Source organism: Artemia sp. Qi Xiang Cuo, chromosome 19, assembly GCF_049724085.1.
Source record: "Artemia sp. Qi Xiang Cuo chromosome 19, ASM4972408v1, whole genome shotgun sequence".
Lineage (NCBI taxonomy): Eukaryota > Metazoa > Arthropoda > Branchiopoda > Anostraca > Artemiidae > Artemia > Artemia sp. Qi Xiang Cuo.
In genome coordinates this window covers 45,636,266-45,662,664 of record NC_142812.1, presented here as the reverse complement: position 1 = coordinate 45,662,664, position 26,399 = coordinate 45,636,266, and the positions used below count along the sequence as shown (strand labels likewise).

The window sequence follows — 26,399 nt, the reverse complement described above, 5'->3', positions numbered from 1 at the left end:
AAATATCCCCCAAGGAAAATACCCCCTCCTCCGCGGAAATACCCCCCCCCCCCGAAAAAATACCCTCCCGTGGAAAATTAGGCTTTCCAAATTTGAGAATTTTATTTGAGTTTTATTTGTTTAATTTCCTAAGGGGGATGGAATTTTGGTAGTTGTGTATTATGCACCACTCACTCAAGTTTACGCTGTGTAAAATTCGAGAAAACACCGGTTTTCTTGTTAGTTTCTTCGTTACTTTAGAAATAAATTTGAGCTATAGATTTGCACATTAGGGGGGGGGGGGGGTAAGCATAGCGGGTCTGAATGCAAAATGTGTTTGGTACAATTATTCTGCATATTAGAGAGATAGACAAATAAGTGTATTTTAAAGCCAAATATACGGCGATGAACACAGTAAAATAACATAAATGAATATAGTGAATGGGAGGGGGTGTTTAACCCCCCTTAAAATGCCCTCTCCCACGAAAATACCCTCCCCCTACGGAAAGCAACCCCCACGGAAAATACCTCCTCCTTGGAAAATACCCTTATGGAAAATACCCCCCCCCCCCCTGTGGAAAATAAGGTTTCTGAATTTGAAACTTTTATTTGAGTTTGTTTTTTTTTAGTTTTGTTGAAAAGTGCTAAGGAACAGGAAAAAGAGGAATTTACACATTAGAAGTATTTTAAACCCTTAGAGAAAAAAACTAAAATCCATTGTTGTTGAAAAGGCGTCCATTTGAACTTCTGCAATTTCTGACAGGAGTGGGTGCCAAATTAAAAAAAAAATTGAAAAAGAAAAATTTCACGGAAACAAACATGAATATTAAGCTAAATAATTGGGTAATAAAAAGTTTAAGATGGTTTGACTATCTTTTGAAAAGATAGATGACATTCGGAGCCAACACATTCTAAATTCTTTAAGTTTTTACGGACAGAAGAGTTGTCAAATTCTACGAGTTTGTTTTTCTTATCTTCCAAGTGTAAAACTACCACAATACACCATTAACAAATAAATGAAACCCAAAACTAACAGAAATTACAATAGATAGCCTAGACAAACTCAAAACGAGCAAAAAGTAAAATGAGTATGGCTGACAACACCCATGTCTTCTTCAGACCAGAAAATAATTTGCACTTTACTTTAAAAAAAAAGATACCGTGTATTGTCAGTTTGATATACATATTCTGATGTCTATTCCTTATATTCTTTATACTTCTTTATTTGTTAAAGTCAAAAAAGTGAAAACATTTAAAATGTATTTTGTTTTCAGTAAAGTGCAAATTACTTTCTGGTCTTGAGGAGGTGTGGCGGTTGTCAGCCCTACTCATGCTAATTGTTGCTATTTTGAGTTTGAACAGTTTATTTATTCTGATTTCTGTTCGTTTTGGGTTCAATTTATTTATTTATGGTAGTTTTACGTTTGGAAAATCATTTGAATTTATTTCTACTCATTTTTGGCTTAACGAGGCCATGGACACCGGCAAGCGGGGGGGGGTCTGTCCCCCACCAGGAAATTTGGGACTATACAGTAATTATAAGGAAACAAAAGGAAAAAAGCAGAATAGGGAAAAACCATGAAAAAAATGTTTGTTTACCCATTGATGGCTGCCTGCCAATAGATGACCCATAATAAGGAAAAAAATAAGTTCTAATGTGTGACTGAGTGACCCCTAACAATTTTTCCACAATTTTTTTTTTCTATATGATTTGGTTGGAGCAAAAAAAAAATAATATAAACCTAATAATAGTATTTAATACTTGGAAAAACAGTCATTGAAAGAAAAATACTTGGAAAAAAACTTAAATAAAACATTGAATTTCCTTTATACTGGGATTTATTTATTTATTTTTTTTTTCTTTAGTTAAAAACATTTCCAGATACTTCGCTATTCCTCTGTGATTTTTAGTGGCTATATACCTAGAAAGAATTGTTTTCTGACTTCAAACTGTCCAAATACTGTACCCCCCGGAAAATACCCCCCCCCCCCGTGGAAAAGAAGGCTTTCCAAATTTTAGAATTTTATTTGAGTTTAATTTTTTTAATTTCTGTAGGAGGAAGGAGTTTTGTTACTAGTGTATTATGGGTTCAAATATTACGCTAAAGTTCAAATTTTGTTCGTATCACAAAACCTGCTTAATTAGACTAGATAGCTCTTTTGAAAGTACTAAAAAAATAGCGTAAAGATCAAGGTATTGACTAAGGGACGAACCCCCCTTACATAAGTAATAATTTCTGTTCGTTTTAAGTTTTAATGTTACTCCTTACTTTCAGTTGAAAAAAACTTGTTTTTATTTAATTTCTGATCGTTTTTTAAATAATGCTGGGAAATCTGGCGTCCCCTTCATAGAAATGTCCCTTCCCCCAAGGAAAGATCCTCCCACGTAACCCCCTCCTCAAACCCCCCTCGGGTAAAGTAGTGTCCAACTACTTTACCCCCCCCCCTACCTTATATGCAAATATATAGCCCAAATTATATCTTTCCCATGTATTCTGTCACTTATCTTTGTCTTGTCTCGCACTAAGCTGAAAAAACCTAACGAAGAAACCGGTTTTGTTCTTGAGTTTTACACAGCGTAAACTTGAGTGAGTTGCCCATAAAACACACAAGTACCAAAACTCCTTTCCCGTACGGAAATTAAAACTCAAGAACAAAACCGGTAAAATATACCGGTAAACCGGTCAAAAAATAAAACTCAAATAAAACTCAAATTTGGAAAGCCTTTTTTCCACGGGGGTTATTTTTTTGGAGGGGTGGGGGAGGTGGGGGGGTGTATTTTCCGCAGGGGGGGGGGGAATTTCCGAGGGGGTATTCGCCTAGAACCTTAAATTGCACCCCCCCCCTCCGTCGAATTCCCTCCAGACAGTTCCATCCTCGCTGAGAATACCACTCCCTGTAAAATTGCTTCCGAACGATTCAGCCTGAAAAAATATCATTAGAATTCTTTTATTTGAATAAGACTTTAATCTCTAATTGGTTTTACAATCGGTCTAGAAATGCCCCCTTCCGTGAAAATTATTTCCAGGAAATAAAACCCGCGGGAAAAAGCCCCTGGATAATTCCCCCACAACATCTCCACGTGAAAAATTAGGCACATGAGAAATCCCCCAGTCTAATATTTCCCAAGGAATATTCACCCCCCTCCCAGAAATTTCCCTCCCTAAGGAAGATCATCACAATAAAAATCCATCCCAAGCACACACAAAAACACACAGAAAAAAATTTCTGTATACTTCCTAGGAACAAATACTATACGTCAACAATGGGCGAACGTCAAAACTTACAGGCTCCCTACGGATTGTGGGGGGGGGGTTATTTTACACCTAAAGACATAATTTTTTGGTCTTTCAACTATATTAAACAAAATGGCCATTTCAAAATTTTGATCAGATAATTTGGGGAGAAAACGGGTGTGGGAGCGGGCCCAGTTACCCTCCAATCTTTTTAGTCACTTAAAAAGGGCACTAGAACTTTTAGTTTCCGTTCGAATGCACCCTCTCCCGATTTCCTAGGATCATTATTTCGATACAATCACCCCTGGAAAAAAAATAATAAAAATAAATAAACACGCATCCGTGATCTGTCTTCTGGCAGGTAACTTTTGATGGGTAACACTAAACTTGATGTTTAGTATTATGATTGATGTTGATCTTATATATTTGGAATCAGCATAATAAGCTGATTCTTTGGATGTATCTACTGATATTAAAATTCCGTTTTTTAGAGTTTCGGTTACTAATGAACCGAGTCACTCCTTACTTACAATTCGTTACCAAGAACTGTTTGACAAGAGACATCACATACTAAGATGACTCCCAAGATAGAAAATTATGCAACTATTCATCACACCATTCACGATAGTGAACGGCGAAACCCTGCATGGCATGAATGGAAGGTTTTGATAGTAACCCTAATCAAAAGCAAACGAAACTCTGATAACAATATATACAACAAGGCCTATTTTTAATTCTGATTAAATATCTCAATTCCAAATCTATTAAATTTGGAATTAAATATTTTTAAATTTTTTAATATTAAATATTTTAATTCTAAATCTATATCTCAAACTTAATTTTAACTTCCCTTTTAGGAGTTATTAGAATGCGAACTCTACATATATATATATATATATATATATATATATATATATATATATATATATATATATATATATATATATATATATATATATATATATAGAGGGCTCCCCCAAAGAGTAAACTCTTGACAAAAATTACATTATAAAATTCAGAAATTCTAAGAGTTGACCGGACTCAAGACCATATCTACAAACAGAATAGCTTTCCCTTAAAGAGTAGTTACTGATTTTTTTTTTTTTTTTTTTTTTTTTTTTTTTTTTTTTAGGGTGGTCACATAATATTGGTTGACAATATGTTCAAATGTCAATATAAACAATCTAATTTCCTGTTTAGCAGAAAAAATTACGCCATAGAAAAGAGCTGATTTTTGCTCAGTTGCAAAAAAACAACCTTAGCCCAGCATACTACCAAAATATAATGAAGCACAAATTCTGAGATAGCCAATCGGTTTAGAAATACTCCAAAGCTCCTTATCAGTGGTATAGTTTGGGGGGGAGGGGTGATGCAGGGGGAGGGGCAGTTGTCCCCCCCCCCGCCCAATAATTTGGAGGAAACATTAATTTGGGAAAGAGGTGCCTAAAGCCTGAAAAATACGCATCAATATAGATTTTTTTTTCAAACTTTTATGGAAGGTTCGTTAAATCAATATGTAGAGTGATGTACCTCCAAACCTCCCTTGATTAGGAGTATATTCGGGTTCAGGACGCATTAAGAGCGCTGAGGGGAATGATAGCTCTCCTATTTATGCAAAAATGCTAGTTTTAAACGAAAAATCAAAAAGTGCTCCAGTAATAAAAATATTCATTAATCCACCAAAACACTAATTATGAAAAAACTAATTTTTTTCAGGAATACGAAAAAAAAAGAAATTCGTAAATCGGTCCCATTTTATTATAAACGTAAGGTTAAGAATTGTTTCATAGTAAACTTATTAAACCTAGAAACCTATTATGAAGAATAATTTTCAAAGAAGATAAGTTCCAAACAATTTTCTTCTGAACAATAAGCTAGGTTAGAAAGACGGAAAATCCGGAGAGTTAATTTGTACCTGTTTTCAAAAAAAAATGCAATACAAAACATTTGTATGGATAATAATTCCCTCAAAAGAGCCTCCTTACCTAACCTAACCTGGCTCACCATGAACCGTCTCTTAGCCTGTTCTTAACTTATCTCTCATTCACACTTAACTTCAAGATACAAAAAAAAATTCCTTATATCCCACAAAATATTAACGACATGAGAATATGTCTATTTACGTACCGAAACATGGAAAGCTGGACTTCAACGCAGTGAAATTGACGACGAGGGAAGTCGCAGATATTGAGAGACATCCTTACTGCATAAAGTGGAGACACACAAATGAGCCCTTGTTCTCAAAGCGTCCTTATACAAACGTCAAACCTAGGTTCAAGACAAGGGGGGTTGAAGGATAGGGCAGCCCCCCACATATTTAGGTTAGCCCTGAATATGATGCAAACAAACATAAATTAAACGCAAAATTACTTTTTCTACATCAAAGTTTAAGAGTGACATTAATAATTAAGATCTGAGCTATAATAAGACATGAATCTGAGGCTGAGGCTGGAAGTCTCAAATCTAACCTCAACCTTCTGCCAGTGGCCTAATTTCGACAAAATCTCTGGGGGGGGGGGGAGCAAAGTTGGAGCCAATCTTCCCAAATCAAGTGAAAATCATAATGAAAACTGAAAAATGAGCCATATAGTACCATAAATGTAATGACATACTAAAAAAAACTGACCCGTTTCTGTGGATGCTTGAATTGTGTAAGCTTGTCTTAGTTTCAATGAGATTTTTGAAGAAACTAAATTTAAGATGGGGGGCAAACTTGGTCCTGGGGGAACCGAGGGCTGGAAGGGGTAGTTGCCCCCCCTGTCCCATAGCAAATTGCGCCCATGTCTCCCGCTCTTAGCCCTAAAGTTTTTCTTACCACAATGTTTCAATAATCGAATGTTATGACACAACAGCAATGTGACACACAGCATTTTTCTATCATAGGTAGTGCGCTAGCGCTGCCTAAGTAAAGAACGATGTGGGCACAATGTGTTTTTTTCTCCATACCCGGGCACATCGTATCGAAGGAGTTGTCGTAGAAACTTCTAAAAGGGCTCATTCGATTGAAAATTGGAGTGGCTAGTGCCCTTTCCAATATTCGAAAGTGATTGGAGGGCAAGTAGCCCCCCCCACGCCCATCATTTCCTCAAACGCATCCAATCAAAATTTTGATAGCCATTTTGTTCAGCGTAGTTGATTTCCAAATAGAAAATATGTTTTGAGGAGGACACTCCCCCACAACCCTCAGGGAAAGGGTTTTAAGTTATGCCCTGGGGGACTATAAGGTTTTTATTTATGGCGTTGTCGTAGACAATTCAAAACAGGCTCATTCTATTGGAAATTCCAAAGGCTAGTGCTCTTTTTAATAGTCAAAATTGATAGGAGGGCACCTAGCCCCCCCCCCCACGTCCATCGTTCCCCCAAACACATCCAATCAAAATTTTGAGATAGGCATTTTGTCAGCGTATTTGATTTCCAGATAGAAAATATCTTTTTGAGGAGGACACTCCCCCAAAACCCTCAGGGCAAAGGTTTTAAGTTATGCCCTGGGGGCATATGAGGTTTTTATAGAAAGCGTTGTCGTACAAACTTCAAAATAGGCTCATTCGATTTAGAATTCAATGGACTAGTGCCCTTTTTAATAGTTGAAAGTGATTGGAGGGCAACTAGCCCCCCACGCCCATCATTCCCCCAAACACATCCAATCAAAATTTTGTGATAGCCCTTTGGTCAGCGGAGGCTAATTGATTTACAGATAGAAAATATGTTGTTGAGAAGGACATTCCCCCCGAACCCTCAGGGCAAGGGTTTAAAGTTATGCCCTGGGGGCATATAAGGTTTTCATAAAAAGACGTTGTCGTCTAAACTTCAAAACAGGCTCATTCGATTGGAAATTTAAAGGGATAGTTCCCTTCTCAATAGTCGAAAGTGATTGGAGGGGAACTAGCCCCTCCCCCATGCCTATCCTTCCCCCAAACACATCCAATCAAAATTGTGAGATAGGCATTTTATTCAGCTTAGTTGATTTCATGATAGAAAATATGTTATTGAGGAGGACACTCCCCAAAATTCCTAAGGACAAGAGTTTTTAATTATGTCCTGGGGTGTATAAAGCTTTTATAGAAGGTGTAAGCATAGAAACTAAAAAAGGGGCTCATTTGATTGGAAATTCAAAGGGCTAGTGCCCTTTTTAATAGTCGAAAGTGATTCCAGGGCAACTAGCCCTCCCCCCCACGTCCATCATTCACCCAAACACATCCAATCAAAATTTTAAGATAGCCATTTTGTTTAGCTTAGGCTAGATGATTTCCAGATAATATTTTTGAGAAGGACACTCCCCCACAACTCTCAGGGCAAGGGTTTTAAGTTATGCCCTGGCGGCATATAATGTTTTTTATAGAAGGCGTTGTCGTAGAAACTTCAAAAAAGATTAATTCGATTTGAAATTCAAAGGGCTGGTGCCCTTTTTAATAGTCGAAAGTGATTGGAGGGCAACTAGCCCCCCCCCATGCCCATCATTTCCCCACATACAGCCAATAAAAATTTGGAGATTGCCATGTTGTTCAGCTTAGTTAATTTCCAGATAGAAAATATATTTTCGAGGGGGGAACTCCCTCACAACCATCAGGGCAAGGGTTTTAAGTTATGCCCTGGGGGCATATAATGGTTTTATCGAAGGCGTTGTTGTAGAAACTTCAAAAAAAGCTCATTCGATTGGAAGTTCAAAGGCTAGTGGCCTTTTTAATAGTCAAAAGTGATTGGAGGGCATTTAGCCCCCCCCCACTCCCATCATTCCCCCAAACACATCCAATAAAAATTTTGAGACAGTCATTTTGTTCAGCGTAGTTGATTTACAAATAGAAAAAATGTTTTTGAGGAGGATACTCCGCCACAGCCCTCAAGGGTTTTAAGTTATGCCCTGGGGGCATATAAGGTTTTATAGAAGGCGTTGTCGTAGAAATTTCAGAAAAGAGCTCATTCGATTTGAAATTCAAAGGGCTACTGCCCTTTTTAATATTTGAAAGTGATAGGTAATATTTTTTGTTGTTGTTGTTGTTTAGACCCGGGTACTTCGTATTAAAGGAGTTGTCGTGTGGACTTCAGAAGGGGCTCATTCAATTTAAACGAGAAAGGGTTGATGCCCTTTTTAATAGTCGAAAGTGATTGGAGGGCAACTAATCCCCCTTCCACAACCACCCTCCCATTTGCCCATTATTTTTAAAAACTAAATTTTTCCTTAATATTAAATAAAAATGCACAGTGTTAATGCAAATTACCAAAAATGCATATCAGCAGTATACCAAGAACGACTGAGGGTATCATGTTCAAAATTTTCGAGGCTACTTCTGCTCTTAAAATTTAACCAAATCAAAATAGCGTAAGTGTGTCCAAGCTATCAAAGAAAGTAAACAGATTTTTTTGCGAATGGTATCAAGTTTCCCATTTCAGGTCAACTAGAGGAGGTAAACTAAGTTAAACAGTACTATTTGTGTCCAGATTTTTAGAAGGGTTTATGCTGTTAAAAATTGCTGAAATTTTTCTCCAGCATACAAATAGCAGGCCAAACTATAAAGTCTTAAAAAATGAAAAGACTTAAAGTATTATTTTTTTTTCCCCTGGAAAGACTATGTCAATATAAAACGAACAGAAATTAATTAAAAAAAAACTTTTTCCACAAAATAAGTTGTTCAAAGAAAAGTAAAGAACTCACATCAAACAAAAAATGAGCAAAAATAAAATCAAATAATCACCAAGCTCGAAACTACAACAAATCAACATCGATAAATAAATGAAACCCAAAACGAACAGAAATTACAAGAATTACCAAGTCAAACTCAAAACGAGCAGAAATTAACATAAGTTGGGCGCAAAACCCCTATGCCTTCCCAAGGCCAGAACAAAATTTGCACTTTAACTGAAAAAATACAAATGAATGTGCATTGTCAGTTTAATATACATATACTGATATTTAGTAATCAAAATGTTAAAATTAGTTGGTTTATTAAAGTTATAAAAGTAAAAACATTTATATTTTTTTCAGTAAACTGCAAATTTTGTTCTGGCCTTGGGAAGGCATAGGGGTTTTGCGCCTAAATTACGTCAATTTCTGCTCGTTTTGAGTTTGACTTTGTAATTCTTGTAATTTCGGTTCGTTTTGGGTTTCATTTATTTATCGATGCTGATTTGTGGTAGTTTCGAACTTGGTAGATTATTTGATTTTATTTTTGCTCATTTTGTTTAATGGAATTCTTTACTTTTCTTTGAAAAACTTATTTTGTGGAAAAAGTCTTTTTAATTAATCATGATAAAGAGACAATCAATGTAAAGAAATGACAAAAAATAAAAACCAAAAGCATTCTCTTACTTTTGAATTATTATCACTGTCAGCTAGCACAGCTGCCGACCATCTTTTAGGATCAACAATATCATAATTTGTTCCTACATCAGGTGGCAGTCTATTGAGTGATGGCTCCGACCCACGTCTTACTTGTAGCGGAATCTCGGTTTCATCACCGGTCACTTCGATAGCTTGCCGTGCAAACGGCTGGAATGTATGCGACCCAATCTAAAAATAAATTGTATACATCTACATGCGAACAAACAACAATTCTTTGAAGAAAGAATGGGGTATAAAATGAAGAGCGGGAAGCGGAAGAGGGAGAAAGAGAGTAAGAAATAAAAAGAGAAGGGGAGAGAGAGAATCACATGGATTTTGGAGATTTTGAAAAGTAGGTGTCATTTACTTATAAATAATATTGGAAAGTGCGTATGGGTAGGGATGAGGCATTGTGAAAATTTTCTTGAATAGTCAGTTTTATTGTGTTCTCAGTTTATGTTTTGTTGTTGTATCTTTTTTTTGCCTGTTTGTTATGTGTCACCATGGCCCAATAAGGCTTTCGTGTGAATAAATCTAGGCACTTTTCAATTAGCTGGTACCCACGCGAGAAGTCAAGTTTAGTTAATGCTAATGAAATAAAACAAAATATGATGAAAAAAATAATAGTTTAGAAACAAATTTGGGCTGTATATTTGCACATTAGGGGGTGGAGGCAAAGCATAGCATGTATTAAATAGGTAACCTAACCTAGGTACCCTTTTCTCCCCCCCCTAAACCCCCAAAAACAATAGTTTAAATATTGTAAACGCAATGACAAACCAAGGTTTGCAATCCAATTCTCTATTGACAGATACCCGTTTGACGTAAGCCTACTGATGTAAGCCACTAGGCACGTGCGCTGCCTGTAAGGCTATATATATATATATATATATATATATATATATATATATATATATATATATATATATATATATATATATATATATATATATATATATATATATATATATATATATATAGAGAGAGAGAGAGAGAGAGAGAGAGAGAGAGTTCCTATTCACGAAAATGTAGAGGTGGGCAAGGATCTTCCTAATTTTTAAACGAAAATGCAAAAAAAAAGTGTTTTTTTTTATCTTGGCGGGAGTGCAGCTTCATTTTTTTCAAACACTAACAAAGCAAGTACTTCTCAAGATCTAGCGAGACAATTGCCCGCTCCAAAATGACCCCATGTAAGGGAATCATTTAGGGGGGGGGTGTCCGGCATCTCCATCACAACTCTAAATCCATAAAACAAAGGAACCAAAAAATGAAGGAACTTTTTCGGAAGACGAAGTATAAACGAGTTTTCTTCAGTAAGGAAATTCTTCATAAGGAAATTATTCTTTGTAGTGGTGTGAACATTACTCACATCCAAGGCACGATATTTCATTTGCAACCTCCTCACACCCTATAATCACTATGATCTATGAACATCTATACATATGATATACAGACTTTGTTTTATAGACATTCTTGTTTATCTTGGAGGCCATTTGTTTATCGCGAGCGGCATTCGGGGCATGATACATCCCCTCCTCTCGCTTTACTACTTGGCCCTTCCACAATAAAGACTTTCTCTGCATGAACGAATAGGAACCTCAAGGAAAAAAATAACGTTTAAATCAGTGGAGTAATTTCGTCAAATTCTGGGGGGGGGGGGAGCAAATTTACTCAAATCAAATGAAATTGACACTGAAAACTGGAAAATGGGCCATATAGAATCATAAAAATAAAGACAAACTTAAGAAAATTGACCCATTCCTGCGGATGCTTGAATTCTGTAGGCTTATCTTAGTTTTGACAAGATTTTTGAAGAATTTAAATTTCAACAGGAGGGAGAACAAACAGAGAAGGGATCGGGGTCTGGGAGGGGTAGTTGACCCCCTGCCCCTAACCCCATACCCATAGTAAAATAAAACCCACGTTAAAATGCACTGCAGAAATAGAAAAAAATTGGTGTCCAAAATATAAACACAAAAATTCCTTGCAGAGTCTATTCTATTTCTTAATTTACGGTACCCAAGACAATAAGAAACGAAGGCGAAACTGATTTAGACTGAACCCTAATTTCATATTGAATGATAATACTCATTTTTTTTTGTATTGTTGTGCATTTTCCTTGAGAGATCACAGTAACAGATATACAATACACAATCATTTAAGTATAATTTAATAGCAGGAGGTATAAGGCAAAATTCACAGGAAGGCAGGAAGTTGAATTAAAGCTAGAATTTAATGTTAGATAATTGTATAACTTCTGAGAAACTTACAACACACTCTCTCCTTATCACACTAAAAATTCAAAAGTGAACAGCATTATAAAACTAAAGGCCAGTTCACAATGAAATTTTACTAACACCAAGATCTAGATAGCGCTAATTTTCAGAATGATTTGAAACCAAGCCTGTTCACAATAAAGATTTAGCTGGCGTCCAGAGCCAGCGTTGTCAATGCGATACAATTGAATCATTTAGAGGATTTGGTACCACGCGGTACATTTAAGAATTAAGTAGAAAATAAGACAACTTTTCCGGTATATTTATGTCGAATTTGCTCCTTCCGAACTCTGATGCTTCGTTTAACTTTACTTTTTTTTAGGAATTTCCTAGAGATATCACTTCTTTTGGTGGTTTTCACAAAGAAAAGAAATTTTGTGAAACGCAGACGCGAAAAATAAATAAATCTTCACTAATTTCAAACTGGTGTTCGCTCAGGAAAACAACGCTCCTCATTGGTAAGGGAGGCTGTGGATATGGGCGAAAAGAAATGATGAATGCCCAGGGTTTATTCCCATTTTTTTTTATCTCAGAAAAGAATATTAGATGCAGTTTCGGGGACAAGGGCCCTATATTATTCTAATAGCCTGTGTTAGAGGCATCACAGATACAATTTAATTTAAAAAAAAAAAATAGACTTGCTTCACTTGAAGTTGCCAACGGGTTGCACTTTGTGTCAAAATAAAACATTCCCGTGCTTGATAATATAACGACATGAAAGAGTAAAAAAAGAGTAAAGAGTTTAAGTTTTCTGACACGTCAACGAACATTTTGTCTCGGTAAGTAAATGTTTCTTTATTGTCTCCCCGACGAAGTGGCGCATTTCTATCATCCTGTTCTGATCTGAAAGCTTATTCAGCACTTGTCTATAACACCAACCACACTCAAGTTCTTGATCTGAGTAAACCGGTTTCTCTGTCGGCATTCGGAGATAATTAGATTAGTTTCAGTGAGAAAAACTACTATACAGGTATGTTTTAATCAAATATTTAATATATTTTGCGCCTTGCGCAGGATCGAACTAATGGTCCGAGAAGATCGGTAGAGAGCTTATTCGAACTCAAATTAAAAGTTCTAGCGCCCTTTTTAAGTGACCAAAATCATTGGAGGGAACCTAGTCCTCCTCCCATACCCTTTTTTCCACGAAGACATCCGATCAAAATCTGATCTAACATTTAATTCAGCATAGTTGAAAGGTCCAATAACTATACTTTTGGTGATGAAACGACCCTGTATAGTCCCTGGAGAAAGGCCTGTAAGTTACGCAATTTGCCAGTGTTTGTTCACATCTAATATTTGCTATTGGGAAATATATGGAAATTTTTCAGGGCAATTTTCTGCAAGGAGGGGGGAGGATGTTGTACAAAAAGATTTTTCATTGGGGAGTAAATTTTTTGGGGGAATTTTCCAGAAGAAATGTTACATAAGGGGAAGGGAAGGGGATTTCCTGGCATGGTTTCAAAAACAGTCAGAAATTAAATGAAAAACAAGTTTTTTTCAACAGAGAGCAAGGAGCGACATTGAAACTTAAAACGAAACGAAATTATTCTGTATACGAGGGGACTGCCCTTTCATTAACTCTCATTCTTTACGCTAAAGTTTGACTTTTTGTCCTGACTTTTAAGGAAAGACTTCTCAAACACAATGGCTGCTGATTTTTAATGGGAAGTATTTTTAAAGAACTTTAAGAGAGTGAGGGTTGAAGAAGGGGCAGCCCCTCATATGGAAAATAATTTCTGTTCGTTTTAAGTTTTAATGTTGCTACTTACTTGCAGTTGAAAAAACTTGTTTTTTCCTTTTTTAATATATTCATAAAGTCGCAAATAAAAGGCAACAGAGTAGTATAAGGTTTTAAAAATGAAATGCAAGAAGAATTCTAGGGAAAAATTACCGAGGTTTATTTCTTTGCATAATTTAGGAATGAAAGAAATATATTTTTATAATGTTTTAATTCTTTATACTCAGTTCAATGTAATCCGGTATAGGTCAAGGACATATGAAAACACGCCTTTTTTATTTATGAGACAAGTAATGGTTTTAAAGCTTTTCCTGGAAAAAAGTTTTTATTCGACAATAAAATTTAAATAATCTCTAAAAATTTTCATAAGTATCTCAATAGTGACTTTTGTTGTGATAAATAATATGCAAGATATGTTTCATAGTTTTTTTTATTAGGTAGATTTACTTAAATATGGTTCTGAAGAATGGGCGCTCCGAAAAACGGAGGGACATTTGCTAGATGTCAAGGAGGCACACTTTTGCCTCTTTACAGAGGTAACCCATCACCAGTTTGAGCATTGGTAGATACGAGCGACTATAGTAAGATACTAGTAATTGCTTTTCTTAGCCGGGACTCAAACACAAAAACGTGCAAAATTTTATACTCTTCTGACGTTCTCTTCATGGAATCAAGGGGGCCGGAAGTTTTAAACCTCTCACCTCAGCCCCCCTTTAACGTTGTCCGATTGGGCTGAAATTTAGAGGTTAAGCTTTCCTAGGACCCGGGAGCTTATCCTCGAAATTTCAGCTCAATCCGATCACTCCGACTGTTTTCGACTGTTTTCAAAAAACCAAATATAGCCACTTAAAGTTCATTTCTCTTCTTTTTTTTTATCCACGCCTACAGGCCACAGTTGGCAACTGATCCGGGTGAATGAGGACTCATTCGAAGCAGAATTCGACCTGTTAGGGCCTTTTGATATTTTCAGACCGAAAAAATTATCCCCCGAATTTACCTTTACGAAAAACCTCGTTTTCCTATAAGAGCCCATGTTAACTTTTCCCACCACAGCCCCCCTTTAACAGTGTCTGATCGGCCTGAAATTTTGAGAATAAGTTTTTCTGGAACCTTGAAGTTAATCCTCAGAATTTCAGCTCAATCTGATTACTCCTTCCCTGTTTTTAAAAAAGCAAAAATCAACTTTTTTGGGAATTTGCTTGTGTCGAAAATAGATTCCATTTACTAAAAAACAATTACAATTATGTCTCTTTAGTCCATCGCTTTATACTCCAGCCTATCAGGCGGAAAATCCGGGTTTGATTCACCATCAGAGCAAATTTTATAAATACTGAATTTAAACATTAAAAAAGAAACTCGGTTTCTTTTTTAAATTATTTGAAAAAAATTACATTTTCTAAAGAGTTAAACAAGCTGAGTTACAAGTTCGACCCTTAAAACGTACAGGGCTTAGGAGGCACAGTTGGGGGGCTGTTAAAGAGGCTGAGTCACAAGTTCGAACCTTAAAACGTACAGGGATTAGGAGGCACCCTGTACGACGTGATTTGAGTATTCAGGAATTAAAAGCCTTAACACAAGAATGTTCAAGAGCGGGGGGTTGGGGGGCGGCAGCCCCCCAACTTTAACTCCTGACACTATCAGCTAACAGTTAGTCAATCAATAATAACTAATAAACTGTACAAAAACGTTAAGAAATTATTTGAAAAAAACTACGTTTTCTAAAGAGTTAAAGAGGCTGAGTTACAAGGTCGAACCTTAAAACGTACAGGGATTAGGAGGCACAGTTGGGAGGCTGCCGCCCCCAAACCCCCGCTTTCGCAGCCTTTAAATAAAAAAAAGTTCTTTAAACTGAAAGTAAGGAGCGACATTAAATCTTAAAACGAACAGAAATTATTCCGTATATGAAAGGGGCTGTGCCCTCCTCAACGCCGCGCTAGTTACACTAAAGTTTTTATTGTTTAAAAAAAAGAGCTGTGAGAAAGTCAAACTTTAGCGTTAAGAGCGAGGCGTTGTGGAGGGCAGAGTCCCTTTCATATACAGAATAATTTCTGTTCGTTTTAAGATTTAATGTCGCTCCTTACTTTCAGTTTAAAAAACCTTTTTTTTTATTTAAAGGCTGCGAAAGCGGGGGGTTTGGGGGGCGGCAGTCCCCCAACTGTGCCTCCTAATCCCTGTACGTTTTAAGGTTCGACCTTGTAACTCAGCCTCTTTAACTCTGTAGAAAACGTAGTTTTTTTCAAATAATTTTCAAGAGAAATTGCCTACAGATTGTTCTGGGTTCCCCAGCTGACTGACCAAATTTCTAAACGGAAAGCCGGTTGTCCGCGGTTGCTGTGGGAGGATGTCGCAAAGAAAGATTCAATGGAAATGAAACTTCCTGGGAGGGTGTAAAGAGGTGGGATTTGAATATATTAGGATTGAGGAGGAGCATGTGTAGCTGTGTTGGCCTCAAGCGGCTTGGTACTGCAATGAGTTGCAAGTAGTAGCAGTATTTTTTCTTTAATCCGAAATTAACCATATCATGATGCGTATAATATAATAACGAAATACATAAAAAGTAATTAAAAATATTATTTTTTGCAGAAACAAATGTCTTTGTTGGTGCGACCTCTTGTATCCTTTCTCAATAACGGCGGCAATTTCATGCAGTAAGTATCCATAGTAAGTAGACAAACAGATACTGATAAGCTTCGGAATTTCACGATTTTTTTCCGTCTTGAGAAAAGGAGCCTCTGAAAAAATGCAAGAGATCTTGCCTTAGACACAGAATTAAATGAAGAAATATTACCCTAAAAATGCACTTTTTCGTATTTTTACTTCCATCTCTTGCAGAAAACCGCAAAAATTCCCCACCCTCGCTTGGGGTCCAGGTCTTTGCGCACCTACAACCATACGTATTAATATAAATCATGCAAAAGTATGATTATTTTTTGAAGTGAACCAATAGTCGATAAGGGAACTAAGATTTAAATAAATCACCAGGGGACTATAGTACCTATTAGACCAAAACCGTTTGCTTCAGTAATAGCTTACAAAAGGATTATTTCGCAACAGAATAATTAACTTAATTTCAATTCTTGTATTTTTACATCAGTTGCAGGGTTGTCACAGGTGACACTTTCGTGCCACCTTTGGCACTTTTTTTAATGGCACTTTTAGGGAAACGTAACACTATTGTGACACTTTTTAACAAAACTGGCACTTTTTTTCTAAGTAGCGCTTTTTTTTTACAAAAAAGGAATTTTTTCAGACAAAAAACCGGAAGGAAAAGTGTCAATGTAGATATGCGTCGATATTTTTTTTTCTTTCATTTTTCCATCTCTCTGTTTTTAGATTCAGAAACTTTGGCACTTTTTTTAATGGCACTTTTAGGGAAACGTAACACTATTGTGACACTTTTTAACAAAACTGGCACTTTTTTTCTAAGTAGCGCTTTTTTTTTTACAAAAAAGGAATTTTTTCAGACAAAAAACCGGAAGGAAAAGTGTCAATGTAGATATGCGTCGATATTTTTTTTTCTTTCATTTTTCCATCTCTCTGTTTTTAGATTCAGAAACGCTCTATTGCTATGTTAATGCTCCATCATATTAACCATAAATATTATGCTTCATCACCATCACATTAATCATACCCAGTGACCTTCGGTACGAAATACTTAGCAATGAAGGGGACAGACACACAGTTAGCTGCAATCAAACAGTTCGTGGTAACAAACTGTAAGTAAGGAGCGACCCGGCTCATAGGTAACCGAAAATCTAGAAAACGGTATTTTGATACAACTAGATGCATCAAAACAATTATATTTTAATGTTGATTTCAAATATATAAGTTTCATCAAGTTTAGTCTTGCCCATCAAAAGTTACGCACCTGATAAAATTTGACTGATTTTCGAAAAAAGGGGAAAATTCCCCCTAAAAGCTATAGAACCTTAATGAAAATCACACCATCATATTCAGCGTATCAGGGAACCCTACTGTAGAGGTTTCAAGCTCCTATCTACAAAAATGAGGAATTTTTCATTTTTTGCCAGAAGAAAGATCACGGGTGCGTGTTTATTTGTTTGTTTGTTGTTTTTTTTTTTCTTCCCAGGGGTGATCGTATTGACCCAGTGGTCCTAGAATATCGTGGGAGGGCTCATTGGAAAGGAAATTAAAAGTTCTAGTTCTCTTTTTAAGTGACCAAAAAAACGGAGGGCAACTATGCCCCCTCCCACGCTCATTTTTTCCCAAAATCACCCGATTAAAATTTTGAGATAGCCATTTTGTTCAGCATGTTCGAAAATATTATAAGTATGTCTTTTAGGATGACTTAATACCCCGAAGTTCCCAGGGGGAGGGCTGAAAGTTATGAACTTTACCCAATGTTTAACATATAGTATTGGTTATTAGGAAGTATACAGACGTTATCAGGGGAGATTTTTTCTGGTAGAGGGGGGCGGGGGGTTGGTCGGGGGCTATGTGGGAGGATCTTTCCATGAAGGAAGTTTTCATGGGAGAAGGGACATTCCTATGAAGGGGACGCCGGACTTCCCAGCATTATTTTAAAAAAAGATCAGAAATTAAATATAAAAAAACAAGTTTTTCAGCTGCAACAGCAGCAACATCAAAACTTTAAACGAACAGAAAATATTACATATTTGATTGGGTTCACCCCCTAGTCAATACCTCGCTCTTTAAGCCAAAGATTTTTTAGTACTTTAATAAGAGCTATTTATTCTAGGTAACTGCCTTTTTGATTAAGCGGTCATTTTTAAAGAATCTGAACAAAATTCGAACTTTAGCTTAAAGAGCAAGGTATTGACTAGGGGGGCAAACCCCCTAATATACGTATTAGAAATATATGAATATAGAAGTTACGTTTTTTTATTACTAATAAAAACGTTCGTAAATAAAATTAAACAATTTTCGAGAGAGCCATTTAACAAAATAAAAGTAAAATTAATATGTAATTTGTTTTAATTATTCATGTACGGTGAGCCAAAATCAAAACCTGCATTAATTCCAAAATGTTCAAAAATTAAATTAAAAAAAAAACAAGTTTTTTTAACTGAAAGTAAGGAACGACGTTAATACTTAAAACGAACAGAAATTATTCCGTATATGAAAGGGGCTGTCCCCTCCTCAACGCCTCGCTCTTTACGCTAAATTTTTTTATTGTTTTAAAAAATAAAGCTGTGAGACAGAGTCAAACTTTAGCGTGAAGAGCGAGGTGTTGAGGAGGGGACAGCCCCTTTCATATACGGAATAATTTCTGTTCGTTTTAAGTTTTAACGTCGTTCCTTACTTTCAGTTAAAAAAAACTTGTTTTTTTTATTTAATATGATGTAGAAGCCTTCAATTGTTTTCAGTTGTTTCATTCAACAATTTTGTGTTGTTGCATAATTTGTAGGCTCGTAGATGATAAGGCAGTCAAGCGGTTTGCAATTCTTGAGTGAGTCCGAATCCAATTTTTATGTTTTATTAGTTGAGGGTCACTACAATTCAAAGAAGAAAAGTGCAAGAAAAGCTAAGATCGCATTTTTGCACCACTATGTTAATAGCCGTTACTATGTTAACCAGTCAATGGGCCAAACAACTGCTTAACTCTATGCATCTTATCATTGATTTCAATGACTGGAGCTCTTGAAGCTCAGTGACTGAAAAACTCACTGGTGACACACACAACGATCCTGCTCACACAACGATTCTGCGATGCAAAAACATCCACTGAGCTCACTGGTGTCCCGCAAGAATAACCAGTGACTAGGCCAGTGACGCAAAAATGCGCTCTAACATTTCCGTTCATATTTTTCATATTTCTTCTTTCAACCCTTGGCAATGAACGAATGAAGTGCCATACATAACCATCACACTAAAAACAAAAATGATGCAAAACTTCCACTATCTTAAATCCAATGCAATCATTATCAAAATCACAATCTAATTTCACTTTTTTTCTTACTTAAATTATGTTACATCGTTACATAAACTGAATTCTAACGCACTTTCTCATTTTAGTTATATCATTCCCATTTATTTTTGATTGTAAATGTGCTTTCATACTGATACTCTAAATTTTTGTTTTTTATTAGAAAGGTGCTTTCATATTGATACTTAAAATGCTCGTTGACTGTTCCTACGCTCCAGTCCCCGGAGACACCGGAAAGAAAAGTTTACCGTGAGTGGCGGAGTTCTCGTGAAACTAATTCTATTCAGGTTGTGATAGACAGATTAGATGATATAGCTGTCTTATTGAAGTCATTTTTTCGTCCACTATTTCGTAATTTTCCAATAATTCGTAGGGTCGTAGATGATGAAATAGCCAAGCAGGTCACATTTCTTGAGCAGGCCCAAATCTAATTTTTATGTATACTTCAGCAGAAGGATGTCCAAAAGTTTTTGCCAAATAAATTATTTCAAAGAGTTAGTGTTTGATCGACTATTAGTTGTATTTATCACAGTTTCATCAATAGCTGCGATCTATGTTTGTGGCATTCTCTTCAGTATTTTCGGAGAAAAGAAAAGTTTCATGTACCCGAACGAACTGTAATAACCCAGATAGTCCATTCTGTGGAAAAACTGGATGAAAATGTCTCAATGTAGAGTATTACTGTCCCTTTTTTCCGTTTTCTTAAAAGAAAAAAAAAGCTGACGGTTTTTTCTCTTTTCTTTTTTCGTTCCTTTTTCACGTTATGAGCAAAGAATACTCAGAACAAAAAGAGAAGAAAGTACTCTGTGGGACGAATTCCCATTGTATACAGTAAACATCATTTGCATTTTAGCGGTTTTTTAGGGGGGCTGGAAAGTTGACAAGAGTGGAAGTGCTGCGCAAAGTGGAAAATCAGCACCATCTAAGTAAAATCAATATTACTTTTTTATAGTTGATAGATGACATTAGAGCTGACTTTTCATGTTGGAGAATTTAAAGATGCAAAAAACTGCGCGGAGATGATCGAAGCGGATTGGCCAATATTTTACATTTGAAAAGCTTGTTGATACAAGCGCGAGCGACGCAAGCGGCAAATTTTTGGAAAATGACAGTTTTTATGCAAAAGTGACACTATTTTGCCACCCAAAGTGGTACCAAAAAACCTGCTAAATGGCAATCCTGATCAGTTGCTTTGGTGTTCTCATTGAAGTAACCCTATTAGCTTCTGTTCCTTACGTGGATCAGTTGCGACAACTGTATTTTTTTGTGGTGGTGGTTTTATTTATTTGTTGTTTTTTTTCATCGTTGTTTCTCTTGTGCTGAGGACGCCTAGTTTACATACAGGCGAAATATCCGCGTTGTTTTAGTCTTTCTTCTCTACTGGCCGCAATCTCGTTTGTCGTTTTTTCTCTCTTTGTTAATTTTTTGTCATGCAAAAGTGACTATCAAAACAATTTTTTGTAGAGACGGTTGTTGCTTTATCTAATTATTGTGAAATTGAAGAAAATTTGGTATCTCTAATGTACTTCTAGCAGAACTACTTATAACCCCAAGAAGACATAAAGACAGATATGATTATAAATTTTACTTTCGCCTATCTTGGGATACTTTTAAAAGGTTCGAAGACGCCCTACCCCCTAGACGCCCTTCGCTAGAATAATCTCATTGAACAAGGAGATTTATTCACAATTATACATTTTTATCTCGTCGGCAGTTATCTAAAAAAAAATCGAACTTTTAATATATTACCATGTCGTTTGGAACGTTACCAATAGGTCTAGATATGGAATGGTATACAGGTAGATTCTAAAAGATGAGGTGGCTCAGCATTTACTGAGCTCAAATGCTCAGATGGTTCAGACGTAAAAATTTATTTCCCCATTATGTAGTGTGACATCATGGGCAGTTTCCTCAAAAAAAAAAAAAACAATTCACTTATAATTATGACATGTTGATTTGCATGAATTATCATGTGCTTTGGAACGTTAAGGTTCATTCACAGTGAGAGCTTATTAATGCCAAGATTTAGCTAGCGCTAATTTGAGCCAATCAGGTTTTTCACAGAATTTTCTGATTGGTTGAATGAGATTTCTGATTGAATCAAATTAGCTCTAGCTAATCTTGGCATTAGTAAAATCTTAACGTGAATGGACCTTTACCAGAACCAATGGAATGGAAGGCATTTAAATCGAAAAAGATGAGCTAGCTCAACTATTACTAAGCTCAAATACTCAGAAGGTTCAGATATAAAATTATGTCCTTATTATGCATTGCAAAAGCATGCAACTTTTAATAAATTACTAGTGTTGGGCGATATTTGATATTGATGTATCGATACATCGGACCAAATATCGATATCGAAACGTATTATCGAAACCGATATTTTTTAGGGGTCTCTAACCCCTATATATATATACCCTATATAACCCCTATACTCCCCGCGGAAAATCCACCACATGAAAATTCTGCAAATTTTCAGTCTACATCTTCGAGATTCCTTGCAGGTTTGAATTTTTTCATCCATAATTGATTTCATAACTTACATCTTACCCTGGCATCTTTTTCGCAAGAATTCACTTCCGGCTCCTGAGTCAGATACGTGTGAATTATTTCCAACTGAGAATGAAAAGTCCACAACAAACGATGTTATAATGAAAATTTCGGATTTTGAATGTTATCAAAGCTAAACTAGCCGATCAGACAGTGTGAATTTTCTCGTCCACAAGACAATAGAAATATTGTCAGCCTTGCTGGCTGCTGAATCTCGATCAGAAGATACAAGTACCATAGCAATCCCTGCGATGCAGTCATATCAAAATCAAGCCAGTTTGTGGGGTTTACACGATGAAGTCCTTAGAGTCAACACAGTACATGCTTCGACAGCAGCCGAATATATCATGGCTCTGCAAACTTTCAATAGGGAGCCAACATTTTCAAGAGAAACTTGTCCCTCAAGTGGTGGAAGTATCGTGCTATGGGGTCCCGAAAACACCTGTACGAAGTTGCGATGAAATTCATTTCTGTGCCCGCTACCGAGTCGCTTCTGAAAGAGTGTTTTCCAAGGCTGGTCAGATAATCACTGAACGGCGGAACCGACTCTCAGAGAAAAACAATGACATGCTGATGTTTTTGAATAGCCAGTAGTTTATTTATTTTTCTTTTCCTGAGCCCGAATAATTCCAAATCTGGGTGTTTATTAGATTCATTTATTTAATCGAAGTTTGTTTTTATAGTTTGATTTTATTTTATTTGAATTTTGAAAAGGTTATACAAAATACCCTTTATTTACCATTTGCGTTATTGAACTTCGGCAAATCCCCGAGATAGCAAAAAACTGATCCGAAATATCGATATCAATATATTGAATATCGAAATTAAAAATGTCGATATACCGATTAATCAAAACATCACCCTACACTATGTATTACCATTTGCTTTGGAATGCTAAGGCCCAGTCTGACACTAGGAAGTATAACACATTCACATAAAACTAGGGGGTTTAAACTCAAATTTGGAAACTCGAGTTTTTGCTCAAGTAATAAGATACTTTATTAAACTCGAAGCTGAAAACTCGAAAACTCAGCCGATTTCGAGGTCGCGAAATTCCTAGATAGTGTCACCTATACAAACACAAAATGAATTGGTTAGCGCCCAAGGTCGAGTCCAGCGGGGGTGTTACTGGGTTTGAACCAGGGGTGTCATTCGGGGGGGGGGGCAGTTGTCCCCCCCCAATAACGGGAAGAAAAAATTATTATATACCCCATGCCCCTTGACTATCCGGATATGGACCCCTATTACCCCTCCAATAAAAACACTGGAGAATCACCCCTGGTTTAAAACCTCCCCCTAAATTTTGTCCAACTCATAAAACAGTAACAAAATGAATATATAAACACATTTTTGATGTGTTGGTACTGTTCTATTAGCTGCAACCCACGCTAGGCATTGTACAGGGAAGATGCTAAAGAAAATAGTCAAACTGGTTTTTTCAACGGTGATTTCCTATGTTGAGGATTGCAAACACTGATTTATCACTGTGTTTACAATATTGAAACTGTAGTTTTTTGGGGTTTAGGGGGAAGGTACCTTGGTTATGTTACGCATTTAATATATGCTATGCTTTACCCCCTACCCCCCTAATGTGCAAATATATAGCCCAATTTTGTTCATAAACTATTATATTTATTTCCTTAGAATTAACCAAACTTCACTTCGCGCGTGGGTTGTAGCTAATAGAACAGTACCGATGTGTCTAGTAACGATTTTTTTTCAACCTACCCACCCTCCCCCCCCCCGAAAAAACGAACAAGATCCTGGATACGTCCTTGTAGGCGACACTGCGATTTAACGCCCCTGGATTTCTTTTAATGGGGTTATCTAATCAATAAGCTCTATGTCAACAAGCCGACAACAATAACACGTGAAGGATTAGTATGGACAAGATTGATGAGTATGGGCAAATCAACATGATTCATTAAGGGGCGAAAGCAGTCCAAGTCGCTTGGCTATCTCTTCAATGTTAAAGAAATTTTGTTTGTTTAAAGAAACAGATATATAATCAAACAGTTCGTGGTAACGAACTGTAAGTAAGGAGCGACCCGGCTCAATGGCAACCGAAGCTCTAGAAAATGGGTTTTTGATACCAATAGATATATCAAAAGAATCAAATTTCAATGCTGATTTCAAATATATGACTTTCATCAAGTTTAGAGCTACCCATCAAAAGTTACGCGCCTGAGAAAATTTGGCTGATTTTCAAAAAAAGGGGAAAGACCCCTAAAAGTTATAGAACCTTAATGAAAATCACACCATCATATTCAGCGTATCAGAGAACCCTACTGTAGAGGTTTCAAGCTCCTATCTACAAAAATGTGGATTTTTGCATTTTTTGCCAGAAGAAAGATCACGGATGCGTGTTTATTTGTTTGTTTGTTTGTTTGTTTTTTTTTGTTTTTTTCCCAGGGGTGATCGTATGGACCAAGTGATCCTAGTATAGCGTGTGAGGGCTCATCGGAACGGAAATCAAAAGTTTTAGTGCTCGTTTTAAGTGACCAAAAAGAATGGAGTGCACCTGGGCCCCCTCCGACAGTAATTTTTTCGAGAAATAACCAGATCAAAATTTTGAGCTAGCCATTTTGTTCAGCATGGTCGAAAATATGATAAAAATGTCTTTTAGGATGACTTGATCCCCCAAAGTCCCCAGGGGGAGGGCTGAAAGTTATGAACTTTACTCAATGTTAACATATAGTATTGGTTATTGGGAAGTATACAGACTTTTTCAGAGGAGATTTTTTCTTGTAGGTGGGGGAAGGAGAGGGTCGGGGGCTATATGGAAGGATCTTTCCATGAAGGAAGTTTTCATGGGGGAAGGGACATTGCTATGAAGGGGGCGCTGGATTTCCCAGCATTATTAAAGAAAAAGATCAGGAATTAAATATTAAAAAAAACAAGTTTTTCAACTGATCAACTGATTGTGATTAAGAGGTCATTTTTAAAGAACTGGAAAAAAAATTCGAACTATAGTTAAAAGAGCAGGGTATTGACTAGGGGGCGAACCCCCTAGTATACGTGTTAAAAATTTATGAATATAGAAGTTCGTTACGTAAGTTAATTATAATTTACTTATATTTATTAATAATAAAAACGTTCGTAAATAAAATTAAACAAGTTTCGAGAAAGCCATTTAACCAAATATAATATGCAAATTTTGTTTTAATTATTCATGTACGGTGAGCCAAAATCAAAACCTGCATTAATTCAAAAACGTTCAAAAATTAAATAAAAAAAACAAGTTTTTTAACTGAAAGTAAGGAACGACGTTAAAACTTAAAACGAACAGAAATTATTCCGTATATGAAGGGGGCTGTCCCCTCCTCAACGCCTCGCTCTTTACGCTAAAGTTTGACTTTCTCACAACTCTATTTTTTTAAACAATAAAAAAACTTTAGCGTAAAGAGCGAGGCGTTGAGGAGGGGACAGCCCCCTTCATATACGGAATAATTTCTGTTCGTTTTAAGTTTTAACGTCGTTCCTTACTTTCAGTTAAAAAAACTTGTTTTTTTATTTAATAGAACTTAAATTGTGGTTCACCTAATTTGGGAGACTAATGGCTATCATTTGGTCAGGTTCACTTTTTTTTCTTAAGCTCCCTCTATTTTTTAAATGCAATTTTATATAAAAACTTTTGGCTTTGTTCAAGAAAACGTTATTAACAACTTTAATAAAATTCATACTAGCTTGTAAATATTTTTAACCCAAACTATTTGTTCAGACAGTTTATGTTGATTTTACTCAATTAAAGGCTTTTTTATCCTTTGTTTTGTTTTTTTTGCTGCGATCGATTTGGAGTTACGGAACCCTCAAGTTGAACAAGGGTTGTTTAATTTTCGGGTCAGTGTTGCAATTAATAGGCGTCGTGTCCTGTGCATGATACCACTAAACTTGAATAAACATATCGTATCTGCTGTATGCCGTTGTTCAAAACTAATCAAAATATATCAAGGATTGAGCCAGTTCTATTCAAGAGATTGAAAAACTTTTTGAGTTATAGGAAAAAAGCGCAATAAAAGAGGACTTAATTTAATTAACGTGCAAAAAAGCAGGAAAAAGTTAAAACAAATATGCGTGAAACGTGGAAGACCAAGACTTCCAAAGTATTTGCTTGACTTGGAGGAAGTATCTATGCAAGAGGAAACCATTATAGAACCACCGAGACTAAAAACAATAACAGGTGGCCGCAATTTAACTTCTGAAATCTTGAAGACTGCTCGTTGGATAGTCAATGTGCCTTATTTTGTGAAAAGCTACGAAGATCTTGTAATGAAACATATGTAAATACGAACTTTTAATTTTATAAAAAAAAATATGGTTTCCCAGCCTGACCCTAAAGATGTTTACATTAACCCCCCCCCCCTCTCCAAAAAAAACAACAAAGAACTGTAGACGC

General features: G+C 36.2%; 1 protein-coding gene across 6 annotated transcripts in view; it reads right to left on the bottom strand.

Moving 5' to 3' along the window:
* The window catches only part of baz (par-3 family cell polarity regulator), a 229,921-nt gene that overhangs the window by 115,996 nt on the left and 87,526 nt on the right, over positions 1 to 26,399 (bottom strand). For all 6 annotated transcript variants that reach the window (XM_089105453.1, XM_089105456.1, XM_089105454.1 and 3 more), the window contains exon 4: positions 9,520 to 9,720. In XM_089105453.1, coding sequence (XP_088961579.1) covers positions 9,520 to 9,720 — 201 coding nt within the window. The remainder of the gene's footprint in view (positions 1 to 9,519; positions 9,721 to 26,399) is intronic.